The 13,005-nt window shown below is 35.5% G+C and overlaps 1 protein-coding gene across 6 annotated transcripts in view; it reads left to right on the top strand.

Annotated features, from left to right (window-relative positions):
- LOC149799720 (serine/threonine-protein kinase TBK1-like) overlaps positions 1-12,472 on the top strand; it is a 51,339-nt gene extending 38,867 nt beyond the window's left edge. For all 6 annotated transcript variants that reach the window (XM_089959091.1, XM_089959092.1, XM_089959089.1 and 3 more), the window contains 6 exons: positions 199-315; positions 1,365-1,463; positions 2,072-2,168; positions 4,175-4,422; positions 6,397-6,468; positions 7,383-12,472. In XM_089959091.1, the coding sequence (XP_089815217.1) occupies positions 199-315; positions 1,365-1,463; positions 2,072-2,168; positions 4,175-4,422; positions 6,397-6,468; positions 7,383-7,419 (670 nt within the window). In that variant the 3' untranslated portion in view covers positions 7,420-12,472. The remainder of the gene's footprint in view (positions 1-198; positions 316-1,364; positions 1,464-2,071; positions 2,169-4,174; positions 4,423-6,396; positions 6,469-7,382) is intronic.
- Positions 12,473-13,005: the final 533 nt, after the last annotated feature.

Raw genomic sequence — 13,005 nt, 5'->3', positions numbered from 1 at the left:
ACATTTTCTTACGTTACGATATAACATTGGTGACGCTTGTTTTTGTGTTTTAAACTTCTTTCATTTTGCTGATATAAATTCTATAAAATCTTCCATTTTCGTCTGTAATTGATCCCCTCCGTCTTTAAGTTCGCGTTACTGCTATACTTTCAAATACCATATTGTTCCGTTTTGATCAATATATTCTCACCTTTTCAGGATAGCAACCATTAAACAATTCAGGCAGACAATAAACGGTATTCAAACAACGTTCGGAAAACACAAAAGATATGGAGAATTGCATCCTCATGAAGTGTTCATCCACCAGACAGAAATGTAAGTAATTTTTTAATGCAAATTGCAGACGACATCTGCACAAAGTAAACTTGGTTGTTTTCTTACGGTGCACACTGCAGACGACTTCTTCGCAGAGTAAAATTGGTTGCTTTCAAACTGAACAGATAATTGCTCAATGTAAATTTGGTTGGTTTCTCGCGACGAAATCAAGATATGAATAACTATTGAGTCGGATAGTAATGGGAATAGAGCGCCTTAGTCAGAGACACAACACGACAATTGCCCCGAACTGTTCTAGTCAAGATTCGAACTCGCAACCAAGTTATTCTGAGCCCAACAACCTAAAAAAGGAATAATGAAGACAGTAAAACAACGCATAATTACTGAAGAAAATTGGCGCTCATCATTAAGAGGTGTGTGTGTGTGTGTGTGTGTGTGTGTGTGTGATTTGGATTTTTAACGTAGCTTTAACAATTTTTCAGTCATATCGCTACGATGTCTGCAGTGTGGCAGTTTTTAGTGATGTCTATGCACTGGGGCATCATGCCGCAGACATGTGGCATGATGTCCCACCCAGTCACATTATCCTGACACCAGGCCGATCATTAAGAGGTTAGTATTAGGACTGGTCGGCCTGTTGTCAGGATAATGTGACTGGGTGGGACAGGATGCTTCATGTCTGCGCCATGATGCCCCAGTTCTAGACATCACTACAAACTGGCACACGGCAGCTGTCGTAACGATATGACTAAAATTGTCAAAGCTACGTTAAAAATCCAAAAACACGAACACAAATGATATTTTGTCATTTGTTGGGATCTATTCGGAATTAAAAATACGTTGTTTTTGTTTTGTTTTTATGCATACAGTACGCTTTATTACTAAAATCTTTCGCTGTAACTATTAAATTTAATATGGAAATCAGTCACATGTCAAAGTTTTTGGCAAATTATTGGGGAAAATGTGGTGTTATAATGTTATTCAAATAAGATTTAAGTAATAAACAGTTTAGTCTGAAACATTTGGTAACATTGTGTTGGCGACAACAACATACTAAGAGGATCTCTAATTTCATTGATATTTTTCAGGAACAAATTGGAAGAGAGTAACTTACAACTTGTATCAGTCTTTCAAGGTTATCTTGACAATTTAAAGCGAGTTCATGGAGAAGTAAAGAAACATTCTGGGTGAGTATGAGTATAATTAAAACAAATTCCACCCCCCACCCACCCCCGCCCTTTCCTCATGATGATTATCAAAATCATCTTTGACTCCAAAGCTTGATACTGTGATTGTTTATTTCTTGGACTGGTGTACTAAAACACCGTTTCATGGGTTCAAAAGATATGCCAAAGGGGCTTTCGCTTGGGATCTCCATATTTCAGGCTATACATGGCGGCCAGTACATTTCTTTGGAGGAAGAACCCGGGAAAACCCCAGGGAAGACCCACCTACCAATCTGGAAGCTACTAGCAAGCTTTCTCACATACCCAGGTTAGCCGAGCCGGGACTCAAACCCACGCTGACAGAGGTGAGATGTCAGTGACATGTAAAGGTGCGCGCCTCAGATTATTTGTCCAATTGGGGCCTGAAATACGCCATGGCATGACATGTAATTCATCTTTTATACATTGCAGTACATGGGTCTAACATAAAATGTCACGCACTTTACATCACAGTCCGTAATTAAGTTAATTAATAAATTCATTCATTAAAAACATTTTTAACTGCAGGACATATTTAGTAAATGTGTCATTATTTTTGTTTCAATTCTATATCACGAATCTTATTTCAGGCTTCTTTTGAAGCACTTGACACGTGCCAAGAAAGTGGAAGTAAACATGAAATGCGTCATTGAGTTTCACAAAGAAATTGACATTAGACTTGGAAAAGTAAGTACACATAAATATATCTGCAAACCAGTCAAGTTTATTTTTAGTGCCTTCTTAAAAGGCGATATTGGTGACATTAGGCCAATCGAAAAATATATTTCTGGTTGGCCGACCGTCCGTTTCTCATTTCTGACCCAAGCACGCACCCCATCCCCCGTTTAAAACATCACATCAAATATTTATTATGTTTAAAAAATTACGACCTGCCTACCCTAATTTTAAAACCATTGCAGTGGGAAACTTAGTTGTTTGCCAAAATGAACCACGAACAACTGTCTAGCATCTACTTCTTAACGGTCACTGCGGTAGACAGCTGACCAATATTATCGCGAGCAAATTGTGAAACATACTATGACTACTTCTGCACTAGATGTTTGTCTGGTTTTTGTGCAGAATGTCCAGTAATCATCACAATTGGTGTTCTCATTTATTTGTTTCCAAACCTATTTGAATATATTCACAAATTACACTTCATCGTATTTCACTTGTATTCCTCTCTTTCTGTGTTCCATTTATTATGTAACGTGTTTCTTTTTGTAGAGAGAGGGCTCTACTTAATTTTGAGAACTTATTGTCAAATCCTTGTTTACTATAGCAATTGGCAATAAAATATCTAAAAAAATTATGCTTCAAACATTTTTAAGACTTGTTTTACGTGAAAATCTTTGACGTAGAAATTTATGTTTTAATGAATAGGTAGAGCGTAGGGGAAAATGTTATTATAGTTGTTTCGTTATTCAGGGAATTTCTGAAATATGACAGAAAGCCAGTTTTGGTTTTTAAGGTTGTATCTGTAATGAATTTATATTTATATTTATTCCCACGGTTTCAGTTTTTCCAATTTTTTTAACCTGTATGAGAGCCAAGACATTTTTGTTAGATAACTTAATTGGTTAAAGGATACGTGTTCCCTACATGTTGAACTCCTTAGGCGGAAACACGTGAGTTTGTGAGGAATATATTAGTATGGGTAAAAAATGTTCAATCGCATGATGTTTCATAGATCAGGATTTTCTTTAACAAAAATCTGGTAGTGAATGAATTCTTTCATCGTTTATCGATTCGAATACTGGGAGCCGTTGTTTTGTTTTTTTGTTACTCAAATTTCGATACGTACATCGATTTTGTCATCGATTGTTTTTCGCGGATCTGCCACTTCTCACTGATTTCATTGTTTCTAGATGTACACGATTGACTGTTTAGTTTTGCGAATTCATTCAATCAAACTCATGAAAAATAAATAGCACGTGAAAGTGGGTCTAAAGTAGATCTTAGCGTTTATTTGGAACATTCGAAAATTTTGTTAATGTTATTTTTCTCTTGGCCTAACGTTTCTTGTAGTGTGATATTCAAGGGAAAAACACTTGTCCTGTGACGTTTCTTGTATTTTTATAAAAATAAAGTTCATTTAAAGTCAATCAACCTTAGAAAATAAATGGTACTGGTTAAACAAGTTTTACCCAGGATTTCGTGAGCTTACTCAGTAGCGTACCAATTAAAGTACTTGACTCACTACCACAATGGTTGGGGTTCGATTTCAATACATCCTTCAAAATTTGTCACTAGGCACGGCAATTCGCTCCTATTGCCCCATCCGGTATAGTGAATCTCTAGGCAAGGTAATTCACTCCTGTTGCCTCATCCAGTACTATGTGTCTCTGTTTCAGGCAATTCTCTCATGTTGCCTCATTCGGTACTATGTTTCTCTGTGTCAGTCAATTCTCTCCTGTCGCTTCATCCAGTACTATGTGACCCTGTGTCAGGCAATTCACTCCTGTTACCTTACCCGGTACTATATGTATCTGAGTCTGGCAATCCTCTCCTGTTGCCCCATCCAGTACTATGTGTATATGTGTCAGGCAATTCTTTCCTGTTCTCTCAGCATAAAATACTATGTGCGGATGTGACGTTAAACAGTAAACAAACTCTACACTTCAAAAGGAAGTCAAAATTACAGTGTAAACTTTGCATTTTATAAATGATATTCACATATTTTATTCCTACAGCTGGACGAAACTTACAAAGAAGCCACTTTAACCTTGCCACAACTCTTAGGGTCCAATACTACAGAGGTCATGGCCTCGAAAAAAAATGATGGGAACATTTCTCTAGTGAAACATGCGACAAGTTCTCAGGAATCTATCTCGAATGTAAAGACTGCACAGTGTGGTGCAGCTGGTTTTACAGATAAACAACTAATATCAACACCAAGCCCTACATCTAAGGCAAAGATGTATTGTGATCTTGCAAAACAGTAAGTAAGCAACATCCCTCCTCTCTCTCTCTCTCTCTCTCTCCGAACAAAATTACAAAAGAGTTTGTCATCACAAGGAACAATTTCATATTGTTATGTAGGGAAGACATACTATACTTTGTAACATTAGTTTAATATCGTCCTTATTTCGTTTTCAGGTGTGATTAACAATTGTACTAATCGTACTTTATCTACGTCTTTGACTTCAAGGACAAACAGTTGTAAATGGTAATTGATTGTTAATTGAAAAGGAAGATTATCATTCCGATTCCAAGAAAAAGGCTTCCATTCAGCCTATATATTTTCCTTGCTCCACTGATTAAACGCACTGAAGAATACTGTTTCATTTTCCAATGTTGTAACAATTGCTGTTAGACAATCAAGTGAATACTATTTTCCATCGCAGGGATAGAGAGAAGGAAGAAAGGAAATAATTGTGTAAAATGTACCATGTCCCGTAGAGTGAACTGTAGATCAATGAAGTTAAAATAGAATAAAATTAAAAATATCAATAAAATAACAAGAAATTTCATAAAATTATTTATTTCTTCAATGATGAATGCTGTTTGTAATTATCACACAATCGTGTATCTTTTAGTACTAAATTCGTAGCAATCCGCTCTTAGAAAATATATTAGTTCTTGGTGTGATTTTTCTTTAGCAACACATAATTAACGCGTGATGGATCTTTTGTATACTAAAGTGTTCATTTGTACATTTCCAGTATTCAGAATTCATACACAGTTGTGCAATTACTTCAGTAATACTGTAAAGTACCCGCCCCAAGAACAGAATGTACACAAAAAAAGACACAAAACAAGACAAAAACAAGCGTAAGTTAACATCGGTCGAGTACGGATGTCAACTGAAGCGGATATACTAAATTTGGTTTGAGGATTTCCTTTTAAACTGCAATGATTGGCTTGCTGTGTACATCCGGAACAGTGCATCATGCGAAAGAAAAAGTTGTAATTCATGTAATTTCATTTAGCAGTAGGTAACTGCGGTTACATCAGTACCGGAAGTGCGACTCAAGTGTACTCGAACAATGCTAGTATATTTGGAGAATAGAAATACGTGCTAGTTACTTTCGGTCGGTTTCAGTCACTCTGTCTTAGGCCATTTATACAGCCGAGTACAATCAGTGATTTTCATTATTTGTTAAACAGTGGAAAAAAGTTGATGAGATTGTCGTGGTCGGATTTGATGTATATAATGATTTAATATAGAGTATAGTGTACATACTCTATATGTATATGGTACATACTATATGTACATACTATATACTGTACATATAGTGTACATACTGTATACTGTACATATAGTGTACATACCGTATACTGTACATACAGTGTGCCTAATATAGTGTAAATACTGTATACTTTATATATAGGTCGCATACTGTATACTGAACATATGTTGTACATACGGTACCATATACATTATCGTGCGTATTGTGTTCAATGTACATATAGTGTACAAACTGTACATTTCGGTAACCTCATGCATAAGACATTTTCAATTTTATTTTCACGCATGATGACTTGAAAGATATTTTGAAATTCACTAGTCTTGTGGTCCTCCAAGCGGCACTCTTAGCTGGAAACGTCACTGTCCATACAAACAGTTTTCTGCACAAAATACGCTATTCTTGTGACTGTTTAATTTTCCTGGTTTTTACAGATAACGTGAAGCTAATCGGTTTGATCTGATAAATAGTTTTGGCGTCCCTAGACTTCAGGCGCCCGTGGTTTGGGTGTTCCAAGACCTCTGGCGCCCGTGGCAACCCCAATGTACGACCATCCCTTCTCGTCAGTACGCTACTGAGTTTACGCATGTCATCACGAAGAAGTCTGATAATCCTTTCTTCTTCCCTCCCCCCCCCCCCCCCCGGTCCCAACTCTCAGTGACAGTAATGTACCAGGTAGCCTGGAATGACAAAGTTCAGAGGGTGTATTTAATTATTGTTTTCAGACTCAACGAAGCACGGTTAGAAACTGAATCCACCATGAAAAGTTTGGCTGAGAATAAAAAGGGTCTTGAGAGGTAAGCACCGAAGTTTCATACTCAAACATGGAACATTAATACTTTTCATATTGAAATGTGGAACATCAATAGACTTTTCATATTGAAACGTGGAACACCAAATGACTTTTCATATTGAAACATGGAACATCAATAGACTTTTCATATTGAAACATGGAACATTAATAGACTTTTCATATTGAAACATGGAACATTAATAGACTTTTCATATTGAAACATGGAACATCAATAGACTTTTCATATTGAAACATGGAACATCAATAGACTTTTCATATTGAAATGTGGAACATCAATAGACTTTTCATATTGAAACATGGAACATAAATAGACTTTTCATATTGAAACATGGAACATCAATAGTTTCTTAATGATTTATGTGGTTACTTTTTTCAAGCTTTGATTTTCTAATTTTTCATACTTGTTTCGTCTTTTTTTTCAATAATATCTTATGTATGAATTACAGTGAGTATGACGTAGATTGTTGCACAAAAAAATTCTGAATCAACTGCAAGATGTTTCTTTCTGTCTTTCCTTTCTTTCTATATTGTTTCTTTCCGGGTGATATTTTTACAAGATTTAGATGCCTTTGAATGAAATTTATGCATCTTGCAGTAGAGGAAAAGGTATTAAATGTTTCATTTATCTTTCTAGATGTATACAGACACTATTCACAAACCAGGCAATACACATAAAATACATGCTCAATGTACTCTCTCACCTTTTGTTGGAACCCTAGGTCTCAAACGTTGGCAATTGCTTTATAAATTAACGTAATGCAGTTCATTGCATCATTGTTTCAATGTAACAAACTTGTTTCCTACTAACCATTTTGCGTTCTGTTTTTAATTTTGATAACTGATTGTTTAATTTTCTTATTTTTAAAAATCTGTAATCAGCTTTAAATCTCTTTTCAGCATTGTAACTATGCTCCAGAAAGGCGGCGAATATTGAAATGGTATCAGTGGAGCAAACTAATTTTGCTCAATCAGAGAATTTGCTCACCCCAAAGGAGCAAATGCGCATGCTTACCTAGTATGCACTCGCACCCGTGATCACGTTCGATTCCACCCCCACCTCCCTCTCTCTCTCTCTCTCTCTCTCTCTCTCTCTCTCAGGGGTTTCCTTACCCCATCAGGTTGACTGCAAGAAGTCGACGAGATATACACAAAATACCTACAAAAGTTGCTGCATATATCAGCAAAGTAATAAATCTTAAATTTCACTGCGGGCAAATTATCTTTTATATCATTCCACACTTAAATTTATACGCTACAAATCAATACGAATTGTTCATCCGGGTAAGGTCACCCAATGTAAATTATTTCTAGATTTATGTTTTTGTATTATTTTTAAAACTCGCCGAGAAACTTTGTGGATTTAAAGAAAATGCAGACTAGTAGACAAATTGTCAATTTCCGCGTAAAGTCCTTAATCTTGACGAAAAATCTGTAACTAGAGGAAGAATCCATAAGTGTAGTCACCCTAACCAATACTCTTTCTTACTATTTGCTATACAAGTTGATTGGTGATATGGCATGTTACTGGTCAAAAATGTCTGACAACACGGTTACTTTTCACGATAAGGGTCAAATACGTCTGACAAACACGTCTGATATCCACGTTCCTGTGACGTTTCCTGTATTTGTATGAAATTAAAGTCATTTAAAATCAATCAACCTTGGAAAATAAATGGTACTGGTTAAACACGTTTTACCCAGGATTTCGTGAGCTTACTTAGTAGCGTACCAATTAAAGTACTTGACTCGCTACCACAATGGTTGGGGTTCGATTTCAATACATCCTTCAAAATTTGTCTCTCTTCGGTTCGCGGTCTGAAGGTAAATCTTCCAGCTGAGAGTTCTACATGTCCAACCCACCATTACTTGGATATAAGGAATACAAATAAGCTTGAGTGCAAAATTCGTTCTCCAATAAAGTATATATTTCTCGCACTGATCGTCTTCTACACTCAGCTATCTACTAAGGACCATCGATCCAAATTGAGCAAACCTAATGTGCAGAAGTTTGGTCCACGTCTAAAACATTCTAAAGGATGAATTATGAGGTGAATTATACTATCCATACAGTATGCACATACATTTTAAGATAATGAAAGCCTTTTAGGAGATCTATCATTTACGTTTGGTCACTGAAATAGTTAGCAAGGAAATGGAAACGAATCGCATCATACTGAAAGTAAAGTTTCCAATCATGTATATACACTTAGTCTTATTAAAACGTTCGTCTTGAAAGAAACGGATACTTAAGGATATGAAAACGTTCATTTTGAAAGAAACGGATACTTAGTGATATTAAAACGTACCTCTTGAAAGAAACGGATACTTAACAATACAACAGTTAAAACCCCAAATGTAATGATTTCTTATATTTTAATAAAAGGATCAGCTTTTCGTCGAAAGATTTCAGTAATTTTAAAAAGAAACCGGTGGAATTTTTTTCACGATTGAACTTGCCTATGGTCACGTGGACTGTATGTATCGTAGGTGTGATGGTGTTAAAGTTGTTGAATTTTAACTGCATTCGCGAAACAGTAAAACCACAAAAGTGCAGATTAGTCAAATATTTTTCACTTGCAAAAGGTCGCTAATATGAAGATTGAAAATGTGTTAGCTTATGATCAAACGAAATTTAAAACCACACCCACCCTCCCTCAAAAAGAAAAGAAAAAGATATTGTGGAATATAAGATATAGTTATCTGGGACTAAAACGTTAGAGCAGTCTTAAACTTTGGAGTAATCGGAACACGTTTGGCCTTTTCCGTAATTTTTTCTTTTAGAGAAATCGAGATGATTTTTGTTTCGGAAGCGTTCATAAGTATTCCGATTAACCGGTGACCAGTCTAGAAAGCAAATGGTGCATTATTAGGCCTGTATGATCTCGAAAAATGTGGAATGATTGCAGAGTTTGTTAGGCAGCAGCTTATGGATTTCTTTTCTCGATGCGGCATAGTAAAAAGAGTAATGAGACACGAAGTTTATAACTACTCAACAATTGATGACCTAGGTTAAACGTTGCATTTTAAAGGTGTTCTGGACTACTTTTCTTCTTTATTTGATTTTAGACATTTTTAAATTAAATCAATTTTAGCAATTCACTGACAACAGCTAATATTAACAGATTGAGGAAAGTAAGTGACCTTACTTTAAACAAAATGCATGAGTTATCACATACATATTTTGATAATGCTAGTCTGGCATTAATCACTTTAACGATTCGATTAGTAAGCTTTTTTTGTTTTATATTTCGCTCCGATAAAAATGTTTAGTTTTGTTTTCTGTTAACTTCTTTTCACTTTGTTACAAGATACATGGAAGTGGGGAGAGTAAGGGTTTTTTTTTTTTTTTTTTTTTTGAATACTGAACGAGTTCACGATTGCACATGCGTTTAATGAAGCTATTGACAAGAGCGTGTCAAAAATGGAAAATACAATTACGGCAAGCATGTTAGGAGAGTGCAAACTGGCACAAAGTATCTCGAGTCATGTAGACAGAAAAACGACAATCCGTCTAGAAAATTATAATAGCCATGATTAGAGAGATTAGAAAATGTGCAAATGTACCAGATTCACTGTCGTGAAACGAGAGGTCTGTTGAGAAAAGGCTTGAACTGACGACGAGGAAAATCTTCGGACTGCCGAAATAATTTTCATCATTATCAAGAAGAGTGAATTACACGAGCAACTTAATCCTGATTTTGGAAATGAAACCTCAGGAATGCTGAGCAATATTTAAACTGGCATGGATAATAAGTGGCAAGCAGGCTTGGCCATAGGATGTGCGGGTCCAAGGCAGCAAGCGAGTTAGCGCGGGGTCGAAGACGGTTGCCTCGTTCGCCTTGCTCTAGGGCCGGGCTTGGTGGCAAGCTCCGGTGATGACGTCGCAAAATTACAATTTGGCGAGAAAAAACGCCATTCAGATGATGGGTTCTAAGATAAAATGGACGAATTCTCTATGATGGCTGGAATAAAATATGACGTCAAGACAATAAAGACTGGACTAAAGAAACAAGGTACATGTTCAGTAAGGAAACAACAGAAAATCAACAAACTTGTAAGAAAACAAAACCACGTTCAATAGGATTTTTTATATAGAATTGACAAATTTACCAAGTTCTTGGGAAGAAAGCGTGAGTGGGTATTTAAAAATACCGACTGGCAGAAAAACAAAGGTGTCCAAATATATCAAAGAAGAATATTGTCATTGTGATGATGGGGTGCATAGAAATGGGCAAATTAATTTTAATTGCTGGAATAAAATGTGAGATATACAGTCAGGCATGGTGAAATTATCTTCGGTGGCAAGGTCATGTAAAATCGACATCACAGCCAAAAACTTTAAAGTTTTATGACGAAGATTGAATAAATGTGCAATTTCATCGTAATTAGAGGAATAAAACGTAATGGATATTAAGAAAATACAGACTGGCAAATAGAACTTGCGCGTCTCAACTGGAGACACTCCAGTCACAGTTAGGGAAAATCAAGTCTGATTGACGAATACCATTGTGATACGCAGACTTTAAATCAATGCGCGCATTCAGCGCGAATCGTAAGAAGCGAAGAACAATGACGGTGAAATAACGACTTTTAGAAAGATGTTCGCGGGTATAGAAAAACATTACATACCATTGTGATGAGGTAACTGAATGACGAATTCACTTTTGTTGTCCGGCAGATGAAAATGTGAATTGTTATTTAACATAAATGTTATGTATGAAGTCGTCGTTTAGAGATGCAACTTTCTGAATGGAAAGAAATATTAACTTTTTATTTTGGATGCTGAAGAAATGATGTGGTTGTCTGAATAGGGTGGTAGAGCGAACTACCAAACCTTAATACACACAATCGTGGAACCAGTCTAACGAACAACTGCATTGGTATCGAACTGGTTTCCAGACCATTGTAAAGAAATAAAAATGCTAACAATGAACTCACTGTCCTCCTATTGTGTGTGTGTGTGTGTTAGTGTTATTCAAGACATGCAGTAAAATCTCTCCTAAATAATACATGGGACAGATTTGTTATGTACCATTTATATCCTTTAATATTATAATATTCATTGAATTAAAGTATACCTGAGTATACTAGATTTACTGGTTCAAGCCAGCTTGGATCAGTGGCTTGCACGCAGTACTTGCGACCAAAAGAGTGACGGTTGGAATCTTACCATCGGACCTGCCCTAGTCAGCTACCGTGTTGCATCCCTAGGCATGGCAATTCACTCAACAGTGTCGGTATTATGTAACTTTGTGTTCCTGTGCTGTTAAAATAGACATCAAACCCTCGGATGCCTACTGAAAACAGGTTTTACACTATACTTTTTATCCGTTCCAATATGCCATTTCACTTTCGGATTTAAAAAGCTGTGTTATTTCATAAAATGATTTTAGTTAGCGTTGGACGAGTCTCTTTGATATGTACGAGTTGCAAAAGCGTAGCATAATACGTTATTTTCATTTTCTACATAACGTATGAATGGTTACATTTATGTTGTACTTGTATTTTCTGTATGCAATGTTTGTATGGATTCATAGTTCTGTAGATACAAGCTCTCATATATTGATGAATATTGAATAGCACTGCGAGCGAGACTGGCCTCAATGCTGATTAAATGGCATAGATTTCCGTGAAATTTCATATTTTAATAATGTCATTCTATGATTCAAATCATGTAATTTAACACGTGTCTTTGTCTACATGGGCATTGAGTTTAGTGAAATTTCATCAAATAGACGTTCAGATGTCATGTACATATAAATAAAGCGTCTGCATAATCTGCAATATTAGTAACGTATATTGTAGTATAAAATTTGTATCAAATTTTGTATACGGTCTCATTTAAATGTTGTATAAAGTGTGTATCAGTGTTGTATGAAGTCTGTATTAAATGTTGCATAATGTCTGTTTTCAACTTGCGTAAAGTCTGTATTAAATGTTGGATAAAAATCTGTATTAATGTTGAATAAAATTGGTATTAAATATTGTTTAATATCTGCATTAATATTGTATAATCTGTATTGAATGTTGATACTTTTTCGTAAAATCACTTCGATGTCCATCATTTGATGAACGATCATGTTTCATTTAAAATGATAATGCACCTGAATGTTATTGTTTTAGTTATATTCGTTTTTTCGTTTATCTACCATATGCATTTCAGCTCTCGTTAATATTTTCATTGAAAATCACTACGATGAGTCGCTCAAATGTTCAGTGTTAATTCGAAAGAATTCTCAGACATAACAGCCGATATAAAATGTTTAAAATGTGTTTGTTGCAAAGTGTAGAAAAATATGATGATTTGTTTCTAAAACATAAGTTTGAATTCTACACATCTTCGTAACATTGTTTTCTTGTTGTTTTTTTTTTTTTTTTGGTTGATGAAGATAACTAACTCAACCCACTGTGTTTTGCAACCACGTGCTTTATGTGTATTAGTGTTTTAGAGATAGATAGATAGATAGATAGATAGATAGATAGATAGATATAGAGAGAGAGATGTCCTTCATCTTATATA

This window comes from Sinohyriopsis cumingii, chromosome 5 (genome assembly GCF_028554795.1).
Source record: "Sinohyriopsis cumingii isolate HCF-2022 chromosome 5, ASM2855479v2, whole genome shotgun sequence".
In the NCBI taxonomy this organism is placed as follows: Eukaryota; Metazoa; Mollusca; class Bivalvia; order Unionida; family Unionidae; genus Sinohyriopsis; species Sinohyriopsis cumingii.
This window is presented reverse-complemented; position numbering and strand designations above follow the sequence as displayed.